This window comes from Stegodyphus dumicola, chromosome X1, assembly GCF_044657685.1.
Source record: "Stegodyphus dumicola isolate Sdum_Otavi_A_Nest chromosome X1, ASM4465768v1".
NCBI classification, from domain to species: domain Eukaryota; kingdom Metazoa; phylum Arthropoda; class Arachnida; order Araneae; family Eresidae; genus Stegodyphus; species Stegodyphus dumicola.
In genome coordinates this window covers 118,557,798-118,585,385 of record NC_140780.1, presented here as the reverse complement: position 1 = coordinate 118,585,385, position 27,588 = coordinate 118,557,798, and the positions used below count along the sequence as shown (strand labels likewise).

Genomic DNA, 27,588 nt, shown 5'->3' with positions numbered 1-27,588 from the left:
ATTGCAGGACTCAACAGACCTATTGGATCATATATTTTGTGAACTGTAGCTAAAATGATTCTCTTAGTAAAATTTTGATCTTCACTTACAAGATTAAAGTTTAAATTACACTTAAGAGTGTCCTTATCAAGATCCCACAAAATTCCCAATACTTTCGTGACACCAGTACTATTAGAAACATACTTACATTTTACATTACTCTCCCAGTTTCTTAAATTAAAGCAACCCCGTGACAAAATATCTTTTGCATTTACAATAAAATCTTCCTGCTCCTCAATATTTGCAACACCACAAACACAATTATCTACGTAAAAAGAATGTTTCAGTTTTTGTGCTATAGCATCAAATTCAGATGGTACATTATCTAATAAATGTGTAATTGAGGCTGCTAATAAAAATGGACTCGACTTTAACCCAAATACTACTCTGCGATGTCGGTAAACAATCTGTTCAATCTCGGACGGATAAAAAAACCGCAAGAAATCTCTATGTTGAGGGGCTATACTTAGCATCAGAAATGCTTTCTCAATATCTGAAGATAATCCTATTGGATGAATTCGAAACCTATCAAGTATCTCTGGAATTATTTCTAGTAAGTTCGGACCCTTATACAAAAGGTCATTCAAAGAGCATTTACCACTTTCTCGGGCTGACGCGTCAAAGACAGGTCTGATTTTTGTAGTGGTACTGTCCTTAATTACTGGCCGATGAGGTAAAAAATGTCCCGTCTCAATATTATCAGTTACCTTTTCAATTATATTCAATTTTTCCCATTCCCGGAAAATCGTAGTATATTCTTCTAAAAATGCTTTATCTTGTGCTCGCTGGCACATCCTTTTATGCCGCTTCCAAGTTAAATCTTTATTTGTCGGCAAATCGGCCACATCAGATTTAAAAGGTAAACAAAGTTTATATCTACCGTCTGAAAGAATTTTCACGTTATTTTTAAACTCTTCCAAAACTCTAGAATGTTCTAAATTCTTTCTATTATTTTCAATGGGATCTGAAATACCTATGGATTCTAAAGACCACAAATCTTTTATCGAATAATTACTAATATACAACGAAATTGCATTCAAAACAGTATCATCATTGCTATCTCTAAATGACTCATGTTTCCCAGTTAACACATGTCCTAAACAAGTGTCAATCAAAAATAACCCTGACTCCAACCGAACAGATTTATTAGTAAATAAACTGCCCACAATATCTGCTCCCAAAAGCAGACCGATCTCACGATCAGAAGAACCCAAATCAGACAAACTGACGCCTCTATCTTTCAGTTCATTAAGAATTTTACTAAAATTCACTTTTGGCACTGTGCCACAAATTTTGCTCTCGGAAAGTGCTTCGATTTGAAAGGAGAAAGTTTCATCTAATGCCGAAATCAACAAATTATAAACATCGTGAATCTGCGTTCGCGTTTCTCTTCCACCGAATAACGAATGCTTCAATTTAATTTGCCTTAATGGTTTTAAATTTAAATTCTCTACTAATTTTTTACTGACAAACGAATGCTGAGAACCTGTATCCAGTAATGTGCGTACTTTAAGCTCACCATTCTTAAATTTAATTTTAACTATTAGAGTCATTAAATAAACATTTTCTATTTTACAGTTATTAGTTAATGTACTGGTTTCAGTTACGTCCCTTTTAGACTTTTCATTTGCTCTTTTTTCTTGGCGATTGGGACACATTAAAGAATGGTGATTTTTATTACAGTACATGCAAGAATTTTTTACTCGACATGTTTTAAAAGTGTGTCCAAATCTGAAACATCCAAAACAGGCCCCTCTTTTAATTAATATATTTTTCTTAGCTTCTAATGTCATATTTCTAGCAGAAAAACATTCTTTAGTTGGGTGCCGTTTTTCACAAAAGAGACAGTTAAAATTGCGCTTACCTGGGCTCTCAGAATTTGATGTACTTACTAACGCAGCTGCGGTGGCGAAATCTAAATTTTTATTTAGTGTATCCTTTTTCTTAGAAAAATGATTAGAACCAAACCCAGTGCGGGCTAACACGACCATCTCTTCTCCTTTCACTTCTTGTTTCAGAAAATTCATCAAATTTTCAAGGCATCGGTCATCAGGCTGAGGTGCTTCTTTTAAATTTCTGTTTCTCTCCCAAGCAATTAATACTTCTTCGGGCAGGCAGGATTCAACTAAAGGCGTTAAGAAATCACCATACTTCTCTTGCGTTCTTCCAAGACTTTCTAAAGCTCTAATCTTGGTTTCTAAATCATCGTAGAGAGTGGGAAGATCCGTCTTCACAGGTCCACTGCTTGCATTACGCATAACCATGCTTAGAAGATCTCTGACGTATATCTGCACAAGTAAGTCTTCTCTTCCAAACCTCTCTCGAAGCTGAGCGATTGCTTTCGGATAATTCGAGGCCGTTGCCGGAAAGCTCTCCACTACCCGTGCGGCTTTGGACTGAGGAACAACTGCTTGCAGGAGGTACTGGAATTTATCTTCATCTGGAATCGTCGGATCTTCATGGATCTTCGAAAACTGGCTCCAAAACGTCAAAAATTCTTTTGCTTCACCGTTGAATTTCTTTAGTTCGATCTTCGGCAGTTTAAATTTCCGCTTCTCTGGTAATTCAGTAGCTAAAGGATTCTTCGACAGCTTTTCGATTTGAGAACACAGTTCAAAATATTTATCTCTATAAGGCTCAGACGAAATAAAATCTTCTTCATATAGCTTTTCAGCTTCTTTAGATTGTAGAATTAGCGACGTTACTTCCTTTTGGCAAATTTCAAGTCGATTAAACTTGTCTCTAAGCTGTTGTTCCAGAATCGAAAGTAGCTTCAAATCAGGAATATCTGATTTCAGTTCTGCATCAATTTTGTTTGCACATGTGCTAAAGGAAGTTCTTAGACATTTTCGGTTTTCAGCTGTGTAAGCTCCATTTTCAATTTATTTTAGCTGTTATCGCGCCCCACGTTGGGCGCCACAATGTTATATTACGTAAGGCGTTACGTTCGAACAATGGCTAGCTCAGAAGGGATTCGTAAGTCATCTACCCGATGAATTAACAGCAATCTTGTCATAAATGGAGTACTTCATTTAAACTTAAGCAAAAAGATTTATTTACACATAAAGACAAGTTAAAAGAATATAAAATATTTATCTAGCTACAATATCTATCTAGCCACATCATGCAAACATCGTTCTTAGCTAACTAAACCGGAACTGTTCGTTTTCCTCTGGCGTCCCATGACGTCAGTCTCTATCTGGCTTTTGATTCGTTGGCTTAGTGATGCCATTCCCAACAACAATGAAGGATTATTTTTCCAGAAAGGCGGTGGCTTCACTGCAACGCGTGTGATTTGTGGCTCTGGTGGAATATCGTCGGGCATACTGATAGATAATTTTCACTTTAATTAATAAACACTTAACAGCACAAATATTGTAGCATGAGGATTCACTATTGATATTTTACCATGATAACAATAAATATTTTAACCATGCAGAAAAAATTTACGTAACGATACACACACAAATAATACAGGGTCAGCAATTACACACACAAATAATATTTTACCGAAATGCATTTGAAAAGAAACCCTTATTTGAGAAAAAAAAATTATGCGTTCATTTTGTATTGCGCACGCACAAAATCACAACTTCACACTGCTAAGGCACTTTCGAAGGAAAAAGGAAATCACTGCTGTAGCACATGGGAAAAAAATTCACTACTTTCGAACACTGAGGGAAGAATTTTGCCGTAGCACGTTGCAGAAAAATTACTGATGTAGCACATTTAGCGAAAATCACTATTGTATCACATTTGTCACAAAAGTTGAATAATCGAAGAATTATTGCACGACTGTCGAAGTCAGCGGATCGGAACAGATCACAATGATGATTTGCTGAAGCTCCTTGCGATGATATGCACGACTTTAAAAAAAACACAAGCAATATATATCAATACTTCTAGAAATAATTGAAGGGGTACGTTGTAGCATACGTTTAATGTCCATATTCGTTGTTATTTTTAGTCAGTTCTTCAGAATGCCTTGGATGCACGTGGCTTAGGGTCGTTGAAAATCCATTGTCAGTAGCGTGCTCAGTCAAAAGGTCACCACTTTTGGTGGTCGTGTGTGCTTAATGCATGATATAATTAAAGAAAATAAGAGTAGACAATCTCCTATAACAAAAGAATATATTAAGTACTAAATTACAATTTAAATTACATTGCAGACATCAACGCAGAGCTCGGAACACAGTTCATGCTACCGTCGCGTACAGTTGTCTTGCGAGAAGTCTGAGTGAGTAATGACGTCGCTTTGCTGCTCCGAATAAGAACTGGCCATCTCATGAATAGAAGTTGAAGTATCTGTCGGAACGCCACATATAATACACTGAGATACTTCAATGCAGAGCTTAGTTATTAAATTACAGTTTAATTTTTTAATACTTTTTTTTCATATGGACATTTGCGCTTTGTTATAACCAACAAAAGACATTTTTAATGTTTATATGTTTAACTGATTGGTACAAACTAATAGGTATAAGATCATTTACGTCTTAACTTTTATGTTTGTTTTACAATTTTAAAGTTTTTAATATTTTTCTAATATCTTAAAATTTTTAATAGTAAACTCTTTAGTCGTTAGACTGTAATCCGAAGATCTGTTTCCAGTATTTTTATTTATTTTATTTTTGATTTTAAACAGTAATAAAAAAGAAAGGATAAGACGTACTATAGGAGAGTGATTGTCTGGGCATGACTGGAAGAGTGTGTGTCTTAGGAGACAATGCCGGATATAATTTTTATTGATGTCTGTTACAAAATATAATCAGAGTTTTTAAATAATCGGAAATTTAAATCAAATTAACATCTTCAGAAAATAAAAATCGGCATTTTTCTCTGGTTCACGTTTAAAAATTAAAAGAAAATAGCTTCTACCAGATTTTCTAAATTTATATATTTTACTTTTAACTAAGCGAACGGTCTTGGGAGAAAAATTTAACCTAAACTACAAGGAATACATTGTTAGCTCTTCCGTTTCAAATTTTAAGTAATGATTCTTTAAATGTCATCAAATTCGTTTGCGTCATATTTAGATTATAGTGAAAAATTTCATATAAATTAAGACAATAACATGCCCTGCATTTTACACTACAATGAACTAACAATTTCAACTGCAGCTTTATCGCATAAAAAGATTGTTACTTAAAAATACGCTGGATTTGGCAAGAAGTCGCCAAATGTATAGTGAATTGGAGGAATTGAATTTCCGCGGGAAGTTTGGTGCGTATGGATAACTTGAAGAATAGGGTGAAAAGCCGTGAAAAGGTCGTTCTAGCCTTGTATGTGTTCTCAAGTTAGCTTGTCGTGAAGTATAGTCTATTCACTTGGGTTCGAACTCAGGTGAACGTCAAAAGTTTTCGATAAAATAAATTTCTTAGTATATAAATAAACTAATGCTAAATAGAGGCACCTCATGTAAAAATTAGTATTACTAGTGTGTTATTTTAAATTTTAATATTATCTAACTTAAGTAGAATTTTAACTGCAAAGTGAAATTGTGTAAAGGTTAAGTAATTTACTAACGGCAAAGAAACCAAAGGCTATCTTAGGAGAAAAGCCACAGTAGAAAATTTTTAAAGGGAACATAGAAATAATACCATGCAGTAATCTTGTACTGTCTTGCAGAAGAGTTACTAGCTTTTACAGTTTTATCTATTTGTACCTTAGGATAAAGGAGATAATAGAAACCGGAGAATGTTATCTAGTTAAGTTTCTTACAGTTAATGGAAAGCAGATTAAGAAAAACTGAGGTCTGGTATTTATATTCAATAACAAGATTAATTTTATACCTTAATTTTTTTCAGATCCGCTATCACAACTATAAATGCATCAGTGGGTGGTGGAATAAACTCATTAATATTTAGGTATGTATTCGCATTTAATATTAAAATTAGTTAAATGGCGTGATTTGAAACTGTGATTTTTTTCCCCTCTGTTTTTGCAGTTCCATTTACTTCAAGAAAAGGTTTCTAATATCAAATCTCATAAATGGAATATTATCATCTTTGGTGGCCATAACAGGTTAGCAATTTCATTTGTATCTGCTGTCCGTATGTGTTATCAAAACAATTCATATATATGAAAAAAATAAAAAGCATAAAATTTTTAGACATTTTAGACTCAGATTTCATGAGGATGCGTTAACTAGAGCCATATACCTTAATTACTCTGGATTTCCTGACACTTGTCGTTTTTGTTGATATTTCTGTGTTGATTCTTGCCCACAAATGATACCAATATAATACCTTTTCTTCTCTTAGAAATATTTACGATGCTTTGTATAGCCGATGAAATATCATTATAGTTTATGGTGAACTGTTACGTCACAAAACTAGGGATTAATCCATCAATTATAAAAAAGTTATTAATGCATATAATAGCTTAACTTCTGGAGCTTAATTGTTCCAAGAATGAATAGATTGAACTATTGAATATCTTCCTTTAATTGAACATTTCCCAAATATTAAATTGGGTGATAGTCTTTCTTCGGTAATTAAGTCCCTATATTCAATCTAGAAAGGGCTTAAGCACAAAGAAAATGTGCAAGTGGTTATAGTTCATATGTCTTGTAACATTTCATAACGATATTTTAGCAGAAAAGCTTTAAGTAGCAGAAAATATTTAAAGTAGATGAATAAAAGCAGTAATAAACTGGTCATTAAACGTTATACTTGTTTACTTTTACAGCACTCTTCTTCATTAACTAATACTTTTTACATTAGAATAACACAGTTTTGCTAACTTTGAAGAATAAAAAATCGAGACTGTTTTCTCGCTATGCAGAAACGAGATTTCAAAAGAGCTCTCAGTTAAAAATTTGATTTAAAGTCAAATGAATAATTCGGTTATAATTTGCATGTAAGATATATTAAATAATTTAATCATTTCTTTTTCTGTTATTTTGATGAAAATCGAAGGAGGATATAAACAAGAACGCCAAAGTAGTGTATATCATGAAAGTAAAATTAATAATTAGTGCACATATAATCTTGAGAATAAAATTAGCAATGCACACATTTAGAAATTTCAAGCAAAGTTAAAAACACATATTCAACCATTAAACGTTAATTTTCATGAAATGTTCTACAAATCTCTGTTACACAATAAAACACTTCAAACGAAAAACAAATAGTCAGAAAAATTACTCGGAAGATAATTTGGGAAAACGTGAATTTTGCATAATGTAAGTTTCATTAAGACATAACATTTTATGGCAGTCATTTTTAAGAAATTGTTATCAAAATTTTCTTCGAAGCATTTCGTTTTCCTTGACACTTAATAACAACATTCGTCTCGATTAAGCTTTGAAAGAAATTATCTAAATTCAGATAAATTAAAAACTGAAGTATCTACAGATTTATCAGAAGATGAGAAAATACGATGAAACATTTAGAGTCTCTTGATTTTATGGAAGGGTTGACAACTCTGGAACAGAATAAAGGGAAAACTTATTTTGCCTTAACTGATGAATCTAGCAGATAATATTTAACAGCATGACTACAAAAACAGCATCCGTAATAACCATATCAAAAAATAAGAAATAAATAAATAAAAGAACTAAGAAATCTTTTTATTATTAGGCTTAAGTTCGGTGCTTGATTACTGGGGGCATAACTGATTGAAAAGAACATAAACGAACAATGATGCATCTGTCGCCGTTTTTAGCTTCATGAAAAATAAAGTCGCACAAATTTAAAAATCTTCTATGAATAGTATTTACATAAAAAAAGCATTACTTGAAAAAAGAAAAGTTAAAAATTATGTCTTTTACTTTTAAAACGGTATATGGACATGCATTAATATACGATATTCAAAGGAGGAGGAAGAAGAAAAGCTAAATTCAAAATTAGTTAATGGGCATGAAAGACCTATTCAAAAATGATTAACGTTTGAGCAATGGCTCATTCCAAAATGGGCCCTTTAAAATTTCTAAGTATTGAAATGAGCTAATTTTAGGTTCATGCCTTAATTACTGATAAATATGCATAAATTAATTTTTTGACATTAGGACAAACAAAATACAAGACGTTCGATTTGAAAAAGTATCTGGTTTGTTTTTCATGTCATATCAAAAGGCAGTAAGCAGATTTTATTTTAATTTATGAGGCTTGACTTTATTAATTGATTATCGTCACAAATATTACTTCACACGTTAATTATCGATACAAATACAGGCATTTTTTCTTTTGATATTTAAGCTAATAAAACAATGGCAGCTTATATTAAAAATACATCAATATTGCTTCTTTTATGCTTACCTGTTTTTAAAATGTAGCCAATGTATTTTTTAATGAAGATGACAGTATATTTCAAGAAGTGTAGGAATTGTTTTTGCATATATTTCATTTAAAATATTTTCAAGCGCAGTTGGCCTTTGAGGTACGCAAGTCCGCTCATAAGATTATTTTATTAACTAATTAACTGTAAATTGTTTTAGAAGTTAACAGCAGTATGTAGGGAGGGGACACTACTTAGCTTATAAATATAAAAGAAAAGTTTAAATCGTAGACATATTATGAATGCGCAAAATTTATTATAAACTAATTAATTAATCCTATACAGCTACCAAATAAAGTAAAATCGGCTATAAAAAATGATAATTTTTCCAAGAGCAAAATGTTTGCAAATTTTACATGGCTTCATTCGCAGTGAGAGAAATGTAAAGGTAAATCGTATTTGAATATGCTAAATTCCTTAGACAGTGCTTTGAGTTATACTGGAATTTCTTCTAAGAAAGAAGAGAAAAGTGAGACGCCAAAGATGAAATGCTTTATATGTTACTCAAATCTTTTAATGCAATAATGTTTTGTACCTCATGAAAATTCTATGATGATTTGTCAGCGTATCGGCTCGGCTGCGTTAAATCAAATATGCTGATCATACACTGGTTTTATTAATTAAGAAAAAATCCCAAAAATGACGATTACTCAGAAAGTTACCTATATATACAATACATATTAAGCTATAAAATAGCATAAAAAGAAATTACCAAACAATTATAATGTTACAGAAATTAGCATATGTATAAAATGAACAGATCGAATGTGCCAGAGTTTGGTATAGGAAAATTACTTTCAATATGGAATATGATCTCCTCTAGAAGCAATGCAACACATACAGCGAGGTGCGATGATTCTTTATATTTAGTGCCTTTTAATATTATGCATTTTATAATAGATGTCACTGATTGGTTTTTAAGTACAAATGTAATATCCATATCATATGAATATATGAAATGATTTGTTATTTATGACGTATGTGCACATTTATGCAGTCTATCAGTTCCGCAGGAAGTTAGAGCCATTGCGCTTGCAAAGCAGTTGGAAGCATGGCCTTGGTCTGAAAAAGAGGACTGAGAGCATCTACACGTCTTCCTGAATCATACCAGACATGCTCGATAGGATTCAGATCCTATAATCGAGCTGGCATTTAAGCGCTGAATTGTTTGCTGCTTAAGAAAATCATCCACGATGCGAGCGTTGTCGTCCTGTGCGGTCTAGCGTTGTCGTCCTGCAGCAGGAAATTGTCACCTGTTTGCCTGGAACAAGCATCAAAGATAAAATCCCTGTAGACCTGAGCATTCATGGTTCCACATGACAAGATAAGGAGGTCTATGCATCTATCCGAAAGTCTGCGCAAAAGATAATACCCCAAACACACACACTGCCGTCTCCGTATGCATCTCTTTTACGAATGTTTGATGGATAATAATGGGTTCCAAGTTCTCTCCAAATCAAATAACGCCTACTATCGCTTTGGAGGCTAAACCTGGACTCACCCATAAAGAGAACAACCCTCCACTGATCAGCCATCCAATGGATATGTTGACGTGCCCACCTCAAATGTTCTCTTCTATGAAGTGGCGTGAGCAGTACGCAAATGCTTGGTCGCTTCGTATACAAACCTCCTTCGTGAAACCTTCTACGCACAGTTCACGTTGACACCAACCTTCTGGTGCTGCAGCAAAGGAGGATCTGAGCTGAGTTGGATTTGAGGTTCTGTTCTTCCGACAGCATAACAACAAATATCGGTCATAAGCGCTCGTCGCAACGGTTGACCATCCTTGGCTGAACCTTCTGGATGCCGAATCTGTGGCTAGGAATTGTTGCCAAAGTCTATGAACCACAGAAGGACTCACATTGAGACATCTGGCCACATCTATCGGACTTTGTCCTGCCTTTAGTCTCCGAATAGCTTTCCGTCGCGGTTCTTCGGGCAAATGATGCCTGGATTTCACTGTTACAAATTGACTATCCCAGATTTCCTATCTCAGCATCACAGCGATGTCTAACAGGCTGGCTCTGAAGCATGTAATTTTATGCCCCTCGCAGCGCCACTAATTTGCATACTACACTTTTACTCAGCAATTCTTATTTGACAACGTATTAAAATTTTATACGGATCGGCCTTTTTTTTTTTTTTTTTTTTTTTTAAACGAGGTATGGCTTTTTTTGTGATTTTTTCTTAATTTTAGGAAACTAGTGCATTTTCCTTGTTATCAGAAAATAATCGTAATTTCGCTGCTTTGTTTATGCATCTCGATATGAAAATTCATTATTTCACATTACATTTTCATTTTCTAATTTTTAATGTTAATAATACACATAGCATAATGCTTTAACATAATATTTGATGTAGGTATTGGGATACGTACGATTAATCTAGTAAATAGACGACATAAACATAAGTCATTGATGAGCAAGGAACAATATTATAGGTGCATTTTTTCTTCCTCGTGGTTTTCCTGTCTTAAAAGAACTTCTCTCTGTCTTACTCTAATATAAGAATACAGCCAATAATATATTAAGTATGCAAAATATGTGCTAATTTACTGTTTATGTTGCCGATATGACTTCTGATCAACAATAGACTGTTTACAATTAACGTTTTTGAGACATTAAAATTGTATGCGAATTTGCCATTCCGCCGTGTGTTGGTGTCACTTAACTCCGAGTATCTCAAAGGCCGACTGTATAAAGATTAAACAAAGATTTCACTATGTTTAACCCATTACACTGTATATAATTTACACTACCATTATTTGAACTGCAGCTGGTTGCGTCTTATACAGCCCATGGGAAGCTCTGTTCATTGGGATAATCAGCTCCTTCTTGACAAATTTTCTGACGCCAGCTTTAGATAAACTGAAGATCGATGATCCGGTTGGTGCTGTACCAGTACATTTAGCCGGCTCAGTATGGGGAATGGTAGCTGTAGGCCTTTTTGTTGAAAAAGATTCTGTGTTAAAGTTAAGCAAAGGACGAGCAGGAGTATTTCAGAAAGGGGGCTTCTATTTACTGGGCGTACAAGTTCTAGGAATCATAGTTGTTGGATTATGGAGTAGTATAACAACATACATTCTTCTGCGGGTAAGTATATTTTTTTTAATATGTTTTCTTCAGAGGCATAATTACTAATTATTATTGCGCAAATATGCCCTAGGGCTCTTAGACATATATTCAGAGAATTATAATACTAATAGATCTTCAGTATCCAGAATAATAAGAGTATTAAAATACACATTATGCAAGAAGAGTATGAACTAAAATTTCGTAAAGTTGATATGAACTGAAAAGAATTAAAAGACTAATTATATAAATAAAAGAAGTTATACTGATAAATTAGATAATATTAAAATTATAGCATCAATACACAATGTCAAAGTTAAAGGTTATCTGAAAAAATTATAGTCTCTTTTGAGCGCTTTTAACCATTGTCCAAGGGTGTAATTATTAGCGTCAGATATCTACAACTGAACCACAAAATTGGATTCATGCGCATAGGTTAGGGTATAAAATTTGAAAATTACGCTTCTGAATACGTATTGCGCAATGGATATGCGTTGGAGTTGTTAAAAGTTAATATAATTTCTGACTGTGCTTAGTGTTCATTAGTTATGACTCAAAGGTATCATTCAAGTGAAGGACAAAAAATGGTGGTTAATTGGAAAATTTGAAAAGGTGCAAACACTAGTCCTCGAAATATAAACATATAGTCATCGAAATGTCATATCAAGAACTGGGAACGCTTCTTAAGCTGTGAATGTGTTAGCAGATAGCTTGGACAAAGGCGGTCAAAAACACCAGCTTCATCCAAAAGCCGTTCCCTCTCACTGTTGACTTAAAAATTTGTAAAGTGACTATAAGAGAGCTAGTTTTAGATCTTCATAATGCCACAATAACTTGAATTAGCCGACCTATTCCTGCATAAAAGTTTCGCGAGCTAATGGCTTGTACTTACTCACTCCATGTTCCAAAGGGGCCCGTTTAAGGTAGCGTTGTCGTCATGTTCAAAGTGGCCAAGAGGAATGGGAGAGTGTACGGAATATTCCAGAAAAGAGACTGTTATTCTAGAAGTATTTTATCTGGAGGAAGCAATAAATATGCAATTTAGATTCTCTTGTCATGAAAGATCCCTTCCATTGAAGCGGCTTCGTGATTTGAAGTGGAATAAAAAAAAAGCCTCACTGAATTGCATATCTCTAATGGAAGTATTGTAATCGGTCACATATATGCTAATGGTATCTTGCAATCCTGTGCAAGACTGTTATGAGTGTTGTTGGTCCATATGTTTTACTAACAGATGACAGTGCTCCCCTGCATGGAGAACTGTGGTCTTGGAACGCTTAGAAACAGAAGATATCACTCGAATGTATTGGCCAGCTTACTCACCAAACTTGAACCGACTGATTATAAGTGGGATTCCGGTCAACTGCAGTGCAACAAATATCTCGCCGGACCCTTCAAGACTTGAACAATGAAATTTCAGAAGAGCGTGCAATTCTACAAAGCTTGGGCAACAGTTTGGTAAATTATATGAAATTCAGATGTCCTATTGATAAGATTTGGTAAATTCTTACATTTCTGTCAGAAATGAGCATGCACCAAATTAAAGAAATATTTGTTGCAAAACGGGATTCCAATTTTACATACTGTTAAATTTCCATAAATTTTATTTTAAATTCAGTATTTTGGCTTAATCAACTAGAAAACCTGATAATTTATGTTAAATAATATAGTTTTCGTATAAATTGCTTTTAATATTTTTTTCACTAAGTAACATCTAAGTACTATTTCTGTAAATATCTTTCAGTTTTGACTGTATAATACATACTTATTTACCTCCTTTCTGTAATGTCCCCTTTACTGTATACTTAGAAAGCTGCCATCATGTTCTTTAACAGATACGATTTTTTGCTTTTTTTGTATTGGTATAATTGGTTACAAATGATGCCCTACCACCAACTGGTTACACTGAGGCGCCTTACCACCACTTCTTAAATGTGAGACATAGTTGATCAAGAGAACTGCTAATTACAGTTTTGAAATCTCTGAGGCTTGTGCTTCAGTTAGTGATTGATACATATTTGCCTTCTGAGCAGTAGTCATTTCGTGTCCATAACTTTTTGTTAATTTCTTTTTCTTTCATTCATTTATTTATTTATTTCATATTGCATTCCAAAATTAAAAGATAATGAAGAGGTAAAGTCAATCTTTTGTTACAGGACAAAAGAACATGTAGATATTTTACATAAACATTTACAAAGACTTATTACTTCGTTTACAAATTGAATAATACTAAAATGTTGCTTCTAATACCAAATTATGCATAAAATTTAGAGCCAGGTAATTAAATCATTTCCGCTCTCGAATATATAAGCTTTTAATAGGGTGTGTGATCTAATCCACTTGAAATGCACATTTCATAATATCTTTCTGTACTAAAACATTCTGCTGCCAGAAACGGCCGCACCAGTTCTAGCACCGGTCCAGGGCTAACGAATCAGTTACTCTCAGTTCAAACAACATTAAAATCTAATCTTTTGGCCTATGAGTATCATTTTAATAAATCTTTTTTTCCCTCTCTCTCCCAAATATGGAAAGAAATTTTGGTCAAATTTGTCCTGGTCAATACATTCAACACTTCATAATAAAGTTAGCTGCTACCCATTGCATCTGTACTATTAAATAAACCATCACATCCTTTGGGTTAATGGCGTTCTTCTAAGAGTGCAGATATTCGCTTTTAGAATGAGGGAATTAGCGACTCGCAAGAATACCAAGTTTTATAAAAATCGTACGAGTAGTTTTTAAAATATTAGCTCTCAAAATTTTAGCTCCTCAATGTTAATTGAATTTGGCAAATATTTATTAATCTCTTTTTTTTTTTTTTTATTTTTTTATTAAACATTTTTGATTTTTCCTTTCACATTTCGAAATTTAGGTTCATTCCAAATAAAACTTACCCATTTTTTGTGTTTTATTTTTAAAATTTGTATTTTTAAATAATTTTTATAAATTTTCGAAAAAAAAATTTGATTATAACCTATAAATTTTTACCATTATCTTAAAGTAGGTGTATTTCTAAGAATACCTGCAAAAAATTACACTTTTTTATTCAAAATTTTCTAAGATATATATTTTCGCGTTTTGAAATTTGGCATCTTTTTTTTTAGCGATAATAACGCCAAACGTGGTTTATGGTTTGGTTTTGATTTGGTTTGGTTTATTTAATTACGGCCAAGCACACTAGGGCTATCTGCCTAAGGGGAGGGATGCCTTCGTGGAGGACTTTCGAAGGGAAACTGGCTCGTATACACGTTACACGTGGGGAAAACCACGAAAACGCCCATGCAGCCAGCCCGTTCGCGGGATTCGAACCTCGGACCGAACTACCAGTGTTCAGCGACTCCACCGCTCGGCCACTGGTGGGCCTGTGGCTCATGGATTTTTGTTACAATGAATTGCCAAAACTATTTTTAACCTTAAATTTCAAATAAACTTTTACGGAGAATTAATTATGTAAAATTTTTCCCACAATGATGCGTAATAAATATTTATTAATACTGTGTGAAAAATTATTATTTTTTAAATTATAGATGATATTCAAATTTTTACCTTTTTTTTAAATTTCTTTCTTTCTTCCTTTTTTTTAAAAAAATATTTGTAAGAGTAAATTTTTATCTTCGGCGTTTATCGTCTGCTACTTTACTTTAACTTCGTTTAAATCGAATTGTCTAAAACTGAGAACTTTCGTTTGATGTTTATTTGAATTTTATGAAAATATTTTATGACATTAACTGCATAATTTATTTCTAAACAAGCTGTTGCTTATGAAGTGGCTGAGAGAGCGGCTGATACTTATCATCCATATTTTAAAGCACAGTATATTTTTATAGAAACATAAGATTTAGAATAATCATTTTTATAAAAGCCAAATTATGATATAAACATACAACCCTCTAGAGACCGAATTAATGGAAGTTCAATGGTTATGTAAAAATGATCTGCAGCTACTTAATGGCTAGATAAGTCAGCAGCTTCTGTGGACAAGTAAGAATAATTATATAAACGACACCCAATATTCTGGATTGAATTACCAACGAGGGTACGATGTTTATTAAATGAATTTAAGAAGTTTTTAAACATAAAAAAATCGACTCATTTTTTATCATAAATGTATTTTCTGCGTAACGTATTTTCATTATATCCTTAAAATTCTAATTTAGAATGTAATTGTCAAGAACTGATTCTAATCATCAGTAATATTACAAGTAATTATTACAGTTATTAATAAATCCTTCTTATAAAGTAATTGCAAATATTTTCAAAAAACCTTTGTCTGAATGCAAATATTTCTAATTTTATATTAATCAAGATTGCACAAGATATTATTTATTTACACTCCAATTCTTACCGTCAGCTCTAGTAGAAGTTACAAATCAATTATATTTAATTAAGGAAAGACCATCTAAGTTTAGAAATAGCGTACCGTAACAGCAATTCAATTATTGGCGCCGTATCTTTCATGTTACTCCCGATTGGCTGATTTTTAATGAGTATTCGGGTTTTGCTAGTAACTTTACTTGAAAATCGCGCTTAAACTAGGTTAGTTGACTATTTGAACATAGAAAGAACATAGGAGCTATTTGGTTAAGATGGTTTCATAGAGGAACTTTGTAAAGAGAACCTAGAAAACTACGAAAACCAACCATGCAGCCTGGGTTAGACTTCGCAACAAACAATTAATATTTAACAATCTTCAAATGCTAGGCAACTGGTGAGGCTCCAATTAAATCTCCAATTTAATATTTTATTTGTAAATATTTAAAATATTGTTGTATTCTTAGACACAAAAAGCAGAATTTAAATTTTGTTAACTCGTTAGTAAAATACCAAGCCGTAGCTCAAATGAATATTCAATTTCTTTTGCAATAATTGTATTCACTTAATATTCCTGGAATATGAGCTAAAGAAGGAATGTTCTCGGAAGATTAAAGAAGTGTTTAAATCCAGCGATTTTAGGTTTGTCTTACAAGCTCAGGTATCAAAACGATTCTCCAATTGCCCGAGTAGTTGACTTGTAAATGGCTGTGAATTAAGCAGATGACTTTTAATCTTACGTTATTTAGTCAGAAAACGTATTCCAAATGTTTTGTATTGCATGACAATGCAGCTTTTCATTATTCAATAACCAATCGGAGAACCGCTTGTGTTTCGAAAATAAGTATGTGTACTCAATCGTCCTGCATGTTCTTCAAATTTGTCTTCTTGTGATTTTTTTCTTTCCCAAAATCTAAAGTTGCCTCTCAAAGGAAAATTTTTTGACATTGAAGAGACAAAGGAGTATGATATCTACTTTTAGAGGCATGTCAAAAACAGATCTCTACAAACCTTCTCTTCCATTACATGTTGTGCATTCAGACAAAAAGTTGCACCGGCGTAAATTCTATAATCTATTTTTTTACACTCTGATTACTTTATTAACATACAGTGAATATGTACTAAACCTTTTACTTCAGCTCCAGTAATTCGGAATTTTTGACGGCATTGTGTTCGGAACTAGGACATAGAAGATAAGTCAAATTGAATATTTCGATAATCCAATGAATTCAAGGTCGAATTTTCAATATTTTGTTTTCGGAGGGAGGGGAATTTTTTTTCAGTTTTGGTCCATTATCCTAAGTATATTTGCTTCGATTGTTTATTTTTCCATAAAAGCGAAAATCTTATGCATGGTATACATATAACGCATAGTTTCAAATTAAAATTTAATAATATACAGGGTGGCTGTAATTAAAGTTCCACTTTGAAATGGTCATAAAAGGAAAACTACTGGATCAAATGTTATCAAACTTGGTAACCGTGTAAAGGAGGTCATGGGAATTTTCCGCGAAAAAAAGAAAGTTCGAAACATCACCACGGGGGAGGGGAATGGCGCTGTATGCAATATTGTGAAACGAAATATGGGTCGGAATCTAACTTAACCTTTTGTTACACAGGTTTAATATGTTGTATACCCTTAAGAAACTGTGAAGTAAGCAAATTACCATTTAAAGGCGTTAAAGTCAATAAACGTCGAGTGCGCCATCCGTGTAAGGGAGAAATTCGCCCGTGAAAACCACGAATTAGCTATTAGAAAATGTGAGATCGCAAATCACTCGCACAAGTGCGTACAATCTGAAAATCGTTTTCTTACAGATTGCTAATTTGTAATTTTTGAAGTCTGAATTCGGCCCTAAAACATGAAGATACTGATTCAAAACGCTTTTAATCGATTTGGGCCAAGGAAATCCGTCATGTTATCTACCTAGTTCCATTGCATTCTCCCACTGCATTCCATTTCACAGCAGTCATTCCACACACTAGTTTCATAACTGAACCATTTTTCTCTGAAGAGCAGTCGACAGCTGGACCACTGTGATTGCAGCTCGCTTAGAGTCAATGTTAAAATGTTTCGTGATACATGAACTGCAGTAACGTGGCATTTTAGATACTACAATTTTTCTGCAGGGCTGGACCCCACCTCACATGTGTCGCACAGTTACTTATGCAACATTTCACGAATGAACGTTTTATAGGCCGACACTTCCCCCAAACCTCAACCTCTGTGACTTTTGGCTATGGGGTTATCTCAAAAGCACTGCTTATGGTGATAATCTAAACGATTTGGCATTTGGAAATTAAAAATGTGATACACCGACATGTCCGTAACATTTTGCCTGATATGCTAATAGCTGCTGTTGAGAATGCAGTGACAGGATTTAACTTGCTTTCGGAAAATTCTAGACGCTACATTGAACATGCTTTGTAACACTTTTCGGAAACGTTTAAACACATTTTAAACCGATGTCTTCATGTCTTATTTCATTTAACAATATTGCATACAGCGCCATTTTTCCCCTGGTGGTGAGTTTTTTAACTCTTTTTTTTCCCGCGGAAAAATAAATTCCCATAACCTCCTTTACACGATTCCTAAGTTTGATAACCATTTGGTCGGTAGTTTTCCTTTTATGACCATTTCAAAGTGGAACTTTAAGTATAACCACCATGTAAATTAAACTTTAAAAGTTTGACAATTTGGTTCAAGTCCCAGCTTTAAAAATGTATATATAAATATAAATTTTTATATTAATTCTCTTAGAAAGAATGTTTTAAGAAGCTAATTTTTCTCTCGCGTTATTAGATTGTATAAAAAACATGATCTTTAATATGATTTAGATTGTTTCAGCCGATATAAGAATCGGGTTACTCGGTGGTACAGAATAAACACTGCTGGACTGTTTTATTTATTTGTCATTTAGCAAAAATATCTTTTAATTAAAATATTTATCCTTTGGACTTCGCTTTAAACTTTATTTCTAGTTAAAATGACTAGAAAATGAAAAGCTGTCTTCAGCTGAAACGCAATTCATGTAATTGATATTTTAAAAAAATTGAAAAAGAATGCAAAATTTATGGAACTCTAGCAATCGAAAAATCTTAACTTTCTTGTGTGAGCACTGAAAATAACTGTAGAAGGAAAGAAGAAAATTAGGGAGAAAAGTAAGCAAAAATTTGAAGGGAAATTTGGCTGTCAGACATACCAAGACGTTTCAAAATGTTGGATGCTTTTGAATATACGTTCAGGATACTTCAAAGAATTTAGGTGTTGAAAGAGAAAACACTTGGACGTGTACACCAGCAAATACCATGAATTCAGCTTGTGTTAACAGAAAAGACAAAAACGATATCATTGCAGATTAAAGTGAAGAGCGATAGGTTTTAGACTATATGGTTGTATAAATTTAAATTACGTTATAAAACATCATATCGTATCATAAACGGAAAATCCCATAACTTCTCAGTCGAATTATTTGAAAATTCAGGAGTTTATCAAGTGATGTATGTGGATGTCACCTAAAGACTTTTTTTTTTCCTCTTGATGAAACAGCGGCCTATCTAAAGTCGCTAAACACTGGTAGTTCGGTACGAAGTTCGAATCCCGCGAACGGGCTGGCTGCATGGCCGTTTTCGTGGTTTTTCCCATGTGTAACGTGTATACGAGCCAGTTTCCCTTACAAAATCCTCCACGAAGGTATCCCTTCCCTTAGGCAGATAGCCCTAGTGTGCTTTGCCATAATTAAATAAACCAAAACCTCTCGATGAAACCAGTCTTTCCTTTCATCTTATACCTTCAAAATGACGAGCCTTCTAATGAAGGCTCTGACCAAATACTGATGAAATGGATTGAATTGGATTATTAAGGTACGGCAAAGCAGGGCTATCTGCCTAAAAGGAAGGATGCTCTCGTAAAGAACTTTCTAAGGGAAACCAGCTGGCATACACGTTACACATGAGAAAATCCACGAAAACGCCCATGCAACCAGCCCGTTTACCGGGATCCGAATCCCGGAGTGAGCTACCAGTGTTGAGCGAAGTTACCGCTCGGCCGTTTGTGGGCCTTTATGAAATGAAAGGCGATAACTTTATTTAAAATGATTGTCAGTAATACCAAAATGTTTCGAAAAGTTGGATGCTTTTTAATATACTTGCAGAATGCCTGAAGAAAAAGAGCAAGAATGAAGCAGAATGCCTGAAGAAAAAGAGAAGAAAAAATAAATTTTTGCGTAAAATTTAGTATTTGTATTTTTTTAATCTTATGATATTTGATTCTTGCGATTTCAGAAATAAAATATTTGACTAAAATATGAATAACATTTTAAGAAACCAAATGTAGGATGATAAAATTGTGTAATGCAATGGGCACAATGATAAAACTGTTTAAAGTAGTGTATGCAAGTCATCCTAAGTTAAAATGTCGATTATACATCTCTCTTATTTATATTTTCAAATGCTTCGTAGTCTGGGTTACAAAGTGTTCCTCCGAAAGAAACGCAATTCAAATAAATAAAATCAAATTCTGGAAAATTTATATTAATAAATATATATTTAAAATGCTCAGTTCGAATGAATAAATAGAAAATTTTAAAATAATTATCTGAAGAGACAATGCAACACTAACAATTAAAATAAAAGTCTAATAGTTTAAAAATTACATAAAATAGTAACTATGACTAAAAATATAATATAAAGAAATCTATTTGAAAAAATAAATAAATAAATAAACGATGCACCTTTGATTTAAACTACGCAGCTCGAATGAGATAGAAAATTTTAAAACAGCTATTCGAAAGAAACCATGCACCTTAAACAATTAAAATGAAATTCGAAAAAGAAAAAATACTTAAAATAATAACAATTATAATTAAAAATATAATATAAAGACCATGATCTGAAAAAAAGGAACGATCGTGACTCTTTCCCCCCTCACGCACGAAAGGAAAATAGGTTGTCATATATTAAGAAGTTCGCCAAGTGAACTATTCTGGGCGCAAACTGAAAAAAAAAAAAAAAAAAGCGCGAACATAAACTGTTGAATTTCTCCGTAAATTTCGCCCCATATTTAACAAAATTTAGTATCTAGGCTTAATTTGAGTCGTAGAATTGAAATATGTAACAAAATGGTATGTTATTTCAGAAAAAGTCCGATTTTGCGTCAAAATACCTATGTTAGAATAATGTTATATATAAATCTAATATATATCCTAAGTCGCGCTTTCGAGACATGAAGAACGCAATTTGAATTTCGTCAATCGGCCCAGTAGAACGGGAGGTATAGAACTGTCCCCTTTTTTTTTTTTTTTTTTTTAGCAGTGTATTTCTGTACAGTTACAGAAAATTTATCAGAGATGAGTAGTCGTTTCTTGTGATTCTTTGCCCAAGAGCGTAAACTCCCAGCATGATAACAATGACTTCCATCGCGATTAAAGACTGTGAGTTTTAGTCTGTTTCCAGATAAAAGTACTTCCACAACCTCTATTAAACTGAACTTGAACTCATTCGTGAAAAGCAATCGGGGTCAGTCATCTTGTCTTCATTGATGATGCAGAGGACACCATTTCAAACACACTCGCCTATGGAAGAAGTAGAAAGCTGGAAGCAAAGTAATGGACTTCTCACATATAAACTATGCTCGTGAAGCTCCCAGTAAATAGTAGATCTGGTTATTTCTATACCAGTGGCAGCTCAAGGTCCTATGTTAATTGTCTAGCGAGCGCATAACGATTTCTTCCAGCCAGAAATGACAAATAACTGATCTGAGATGAAGCAGTTATCTTCTGGACGACCTTGACCAAGACGACTAATATTCGTACGCTTAAAAGTGTTCTAGATTCTTGAGATCAAGCTGTGAGGAATATTTTATTCCCTGGGGATATTCAACTATATTTCGCTTATGGAGGTAAGGATAAAAGCTGGCGCCATCCCCGTACTACGCCTGACGCAGATCTGCCGAGCTTTGGTCTCCAAAGCTTTGTTTTACATTCAAAGCATGTTGAGAGCGGTTTGGTGCTACTTCCACTCACGATAGTTCCACGCAAATCGAAAAGCGGAAACACTTCCGCATGAAAGGAACATTCATTGTTGGTTGGGTAATACAATTTAGTTTAGTGGCAGTTATACAAAAAGACATCTTAGCTATTTTTCGATAACTTGCAATAGCGATTTTGATTAGGAATTTGTCTCCTAAAATTTTAAGCAACTGGGGGACAAAAAATATAGATTCTAGCAAAATGTTCATTTTATGTGCAAAGAATAGTAAATACCTTAAATAAATACCTTAATGTGTACCTTTAAAATGTCAAAATATCGGGAAAATATAAAGCTCAATTTCCTTATAACTAACTGGAATAAGCGTAAAGATTTGCCCACTTCTTTCGATGCCCTTGCTAGTGTTGTTTGCTACATTACTTTCATGTTCTAAAAATCAAAATGTTTTAAATAAATTATATTTTACATCATACACATAATACCGTAATATGCACTTTTAAAAAATTTTAGGGGAGATGCATAATAATTGCTCATTTTAAACTCATCATTTCATTTTGATATAAATAAAAATATTCTCTTCGGGTTTATTTATCTGAACTGAAAAATAAAATTGTCCCCAAATCCCATAATCCTTGCTAAAATTAATAAATATATAGACAAATATGCTAGTAAGTTAACTTATCCTTCATTTGTAACCATATATTTTTGTAACACTGCATACAGAAACATCTGCCAATTCGGCAGATGTGCCATGTGCCGTCAAGATGATGTGATCATGTGAACGTGCTACATCATCATGACAGCGTATTAGGAATTTAAAAATAAGGTGCTGTCAGTGTTATTAAGAGGTATGTGAATACATTTTGCATATCGTTTCATTTTGGATTACCTTGCAATATATAAATTTCAGGTATTTGTAAATTTAGATCAATTAGTTGTTTTAACTGTTTTAAGAAATGAAGCAGTATTGGTATGCAGAGTAAGCCAATCAATATTGGGATCTGATGAAAATGAGGTTAATAGTATTTAAATGTGAAATAGATAGTTGGGATTTATTATATTGTCAGAGAACTAGTAAACTGGGCAAAATTGTTAAGAGAGATTTTAAATGCTCTGCCTAAATATATTTACAAGAAAATTTGAATTTGATAATGAATGTATCTAAAATCGTTTTTTAAGTCAAAAGTTTGAAACTTGATGTTTAAATCTAAATATAAAATTATGTATCTTAAAATATTTGTAATTAGGCACATAACAGGTGAAGTTCTTTAAAAAGGGTAGAGCATGCAAGGGCAATCTGCCTAATTGAAAAGATGTAACCGTGGAGGAATTTCGAACGAATATTGACCTTTGGGTGCGTATTAAAAAATAACGCATGTAATTTTCATTCAATTAACGTTTATATATATTTCTTATGCAAAACGTCTGGTATATGCTAAAGTATTGTGAATTACTTTACTCAAAAAATATAGTCAATGTACAGATATGAAGTTTTGCATATACAGAAAATGAAAAATATGTAATGGTTATATATGGGTATCTATGCATATTCTTGTAAAAAGCATGTATTTGCCTTTAACAAAATACGTAAATACTTATTAAATTATTCATAAATGTATTCGGAAATGAAGGGTTTATTCATTCTTAAACACTTATAAATGTCATTGTGAAGAAATCTAGTTTCTAAACATGTCTAAATTTATAATGATTATGAATATTATTTAATTGTAAACATAAATTGAAATACTGTTGACAAATATATTTATAAAACTATTTAAGCAGAAATTGTTCGCACTGGTAAACAATCTATTAAAAGGTGTTGTAAAGCACAATCTACGAGATGGGTACTTAAGGAAGTAAAGTAGAAATTTTAGAATATGTATTGTTGAAATTAAGAGAGTTTGGGGAGAACTTCTTCTTTTACTTTTTTCAGAAACAGTCATAATCAACAGCAACATTTAGAGTAATTCACTATTAAAATAAAAGGTGCTCTTTTTTGAAATGAACTGAACAGAGCATCAACTATAAAGTGACTCTGATCTTTGATTTCAAAGATCCACCAGAAGCTAGAAATCATCTCATATTTGAGAAAGTGTTTCAGAAAGAAGCTCTGTAAATAGAAAAGAAATAATGTGTAATTTAGTGTTAATAATGTAATAAACTTTAATTTTTGTAACAGTTAACCAAATAAAATCGAAATGTCTTAAAATTTCTTTCTGATGTAATTAACGAAAATTTGTAAAAATATTTCATTCAAATTAAAACTGTTATAATCTTACTGTTCTGGGAAAAGTATAGCGTTTAATCCCGTTCAGAATGAAATGTTGTTTAAAAATGTATTTTATCACATACTTAGGACGCTGAAATATTTTAGTAAAACGACGTAGTATATTTTTACGACGTAATGACAAATGTTTACCTCCGATCATGTCAAAATCTATTGATCTTAATGGCAAGTTATTGAATATTTTGGTCTCCAGGATGGGTGCATGGGGAAAACCAAGAAGGATAAAATAGAAGGAGGGAGGGTTCGCAGATTCTTCCATTATCGGAAATGAAACCTGCCTAACAAGCGGCGACCATGCTTATGAGATAAAACGAAATGTACTTGTTTCTAGGATGTTCCGTGTATGTATTTTTAAGTAAAATTGGATTAAATTTACAATGAAATTCAGATGGATTGTTAAATTTTTGTTTGAAAGTAATAAAGCTATGTATCTATAAATAATGTTACGTATAATTTAAAGGAAATAAATGAGAAAGAGGAAATGTTACAGGAAATTATTAAGAAATACTGTGAAATCTAAATGCATTTGTATAACTAATGTTATTGCTTTCAAATTTTTTCTTTAAAAGTAGATAGTTCTGATTTATTCACAATATTATAGTAATTTAACAATCACTTATTTCATATAAAAACGTTTCAGGAATAGGAAAATTACTTTATTTCAGTATGCTTTATAGTTCAGCTTTGAGCTGTAATATACTGAAATTCACAAAGTTTTAACAGTTAAAAATTTAATAAGTAACATATCATCAGTAAGTTATAAATATTACATCAAAATAAGATAGATTTATGTACATTTGAGGATTTTATTTTATACTTGTTTCATATGTATAAATTTCTGTTAAAGAAATTCAATTAAAGATATTAAGTATATAAATTATTGGATAAATTTTTTTAAACATTCAATTATGGTAAATATTTTATTTACTCTTATCGCTATATTGAACAAAAATTTATTAGTTTTAGGCTTTTTTTTTTTTTTTAATTGAAAATTTTAAATCCTTGTGCACCACATAGTAAATTTAGCACTTAGCGAACAGTTGTTAGATATCCACTTAATTGACTCACTAATGCACAGTAATTCGGCTTGGAAAACACTGCATTCATTGGGAATTCTAAAGAGTTTGTATTCCAGTTCAGAACCATTATGGGAAACGACATAAGCTAATCCAACTCGATTATTAATTTTACTGCCATCTGTATAACACACAACAGGGAAATTATCATCAACAGAATTGTCATAAATGATAGTTTGAATTGGCAAACGATTGGCAGGATGAGGAAGATCTTCAAACAACACCTTGGCATCGAACATAAATTTGCTGATGGTATCTTTAAACTTTTTGTCATTCAAAACATGAAGGTCAATCGGAGGAAATCCTGAAATTGCGAAACAGGCTTCATAGCTAATTGTTCTGTAGCCACGCACAACTCTTAGTAAAATTCTTCTTTGAATTCTGCGAAGTATACGGGAATTAATCTTCTTTTCTAAAGCTGTTCCCCACACTCTAGAAGCATAGCAAATAAAGGGGACAATACCCTGCTTATAAATCATATCAATAACATTAACTTTTAAACCAAAAGTATTGCAAGAGACACGATTAAGTCCTCTAAGTATATTTTCACACTTATTGGATAAATACATAATATGATTTTTCCAACAAAACTTATGATCAAGAATAACGCCTAAATATTTAATTTCATTCACCGTTTCGAGTAAGGTATTATCCAAGTACAGTTGTTGGTTTGTATAGCTGACATGCTTTCTTTTAATTGTCATAATTTTAGATTTATTAGGAAGTTTTATTAGGAGTTTATTAGGAGTTATTATATTATTTATTATTATTTATTAGGAGTTTTAGGCTTAGGCCCATTTTATACAAACAATTTTCAACATTAGAACAGTTTGTATTGAATAAATGAGCAAATTATATTCATAGTAGTTCACAATACATAAAAATGCGTAATAAATAATACATAAAGAAGGAGAGTTACTATACTTAATACTTTTGCAATTCCTAAAAGTAACAAAAATCAATTTCTTCATTGTCATGAAAATTATTGACAAGTTCTTTAAAAAGTTCAAATAGCACAGTTTAAATCCTAGCATATATCATCGCAAGTTGAGGAACATTAATATTAATTATAAATGGAAACAGAAAAATATATTTAATAAAATTTGATTACTACTAAGTCCTATTTTTTTACATATGGAATAGAAATTAGAGCGGTAATATTTTTAAACAAATTTATTAAATTCAATTAAAAATAATACCAGGAATCTTTTTAGACGGTCTATCCGTGCATCTGTATGCAACACGATATCACGTTCTTCCAAAAAAAATAACAATAAAATAAAAATAAGAGTTACTATGACAGCGGTCGGAGAAATATGGCCGCCGAGGATTCGCTTGCTGGGTTGCAGTTTGGGGCTCTCCTCATATTGCCTACCTCCATGATTTCACTCGCTTTGAGCCAAAGGATCATTATGCCATTTCCGGCCTTCATCTAAAAGACGTCTATCATTTATAATTAACAATATTTGACTATTGTATATTATTGTAATCTTGTATATTATGTTTAACCAAGACAAACGCTCTAACATATTTATTTCCTTTTAAGATATGATCGCATTCGTCTTATTTACATATTCTGTTCTTAGACACCCGCTCAGAAGTAGGTTTTTGTGCGTCGAGAAACCGGAAATCATTTCAAGTTTTTAGTAAGCCAATAGAACCGGAAAATATGCTGTAAAGGAACTACCCTATGAAAAATCCTAAAAATGAATTTAATGACAATTATCGGGAAAGTTATTATCAATAATTTATGGATATACATTGAACAATTATAGATCAAAATGTAAAGAAGTTCATCTGCATTTACATTATGTTTATGAAAAAGTGGCGTCAGTTTCCTTGAAAATAAAAAATAAATCAAAATAGCAAATGAAAATTACTGATTTTTTTTAAAATTATATAAATGCATTTACATACATTTATATATACTACATATACGCATACTTTTTGAATCTGATTTATAACCTGTAAACGCTGTTTTCTATATTTTTCGTTTTAAATGGTGCTAAGTCCATAGCAATAAAAGCCGGTTAATTAGCAGTGCACTTCATAGATGATTTTAAGAAATAAGGTGCTAAATAGAGTGAATTTATGTATGAAAAAATGTCTAATAATAATATTTCCTGAAACATCACTTATATTTTTCAGGTAATTAATCTAGTCCTTCCACTACGGATGTCAGCAGAAGATGAAGATATTGGAGCAGATTCAGTAGAGCATGACATAAAGCATTTCACAAGCATGCAAAACATGCCATTTTCCTCTACCACGTCTTTGCCATTTAGGACTTCATCGATACTGGTATAACACTATAATACCTTTAACAAGCCAAAGATTATTTTTGCTTCTTTAAACGCCTTGTAGTTCAAGAAATATTGCACAGTTACAGAATTTTAACATATAACAATATTTATCCTTTAATTATGTTAAGGAAAAAAATAATTTGCTGATTGTAAGTTATCATGTCTAATATTTTCATAATATAATTTTAGCATACTAGCAAGCAAAATATGTAGTATGCGTTGGTAACTGA

At 32.4% G+C, this 27,588-nt stretch overlaps 1 protein-coding gene across 1 annotated transcript in view; it reads left to right on the top strand.

Annotated features, from left to right (window-relative positions):
• Nucleotides 1–27,362, top strand: part of LOC118196951 (putative ammonium transporter 3) — a 49,000-nt gene extending 21,638 nt beyond the window's left edge. The window contains exons 4-7 of the mRNA XM_085808180.1: nucleotides 5,847–5,906; nucleotides 5,987–6,063; nucleotides 11,095–11,411; nucleotides 27,204–27,362. Of these exons, the coding sequence (XP_085664306.1) occupies nucleotides 5,847–5,906; nucleotides 5,987–6,063; nucleotides 11,095–11,411; nucleotides 27,204–27,362 (613 nt within the window). The remainder of the gene's footprint in view (nucleotides 1–5,846; nucleotides 5,907–5,986; nucleotides 6,064–11,094; nucleotides 11,412–27,203) is intronic.
• The last annotated feature ends 226 nt before the right edge of the window (nucleotides 27,363–27,588 follow it).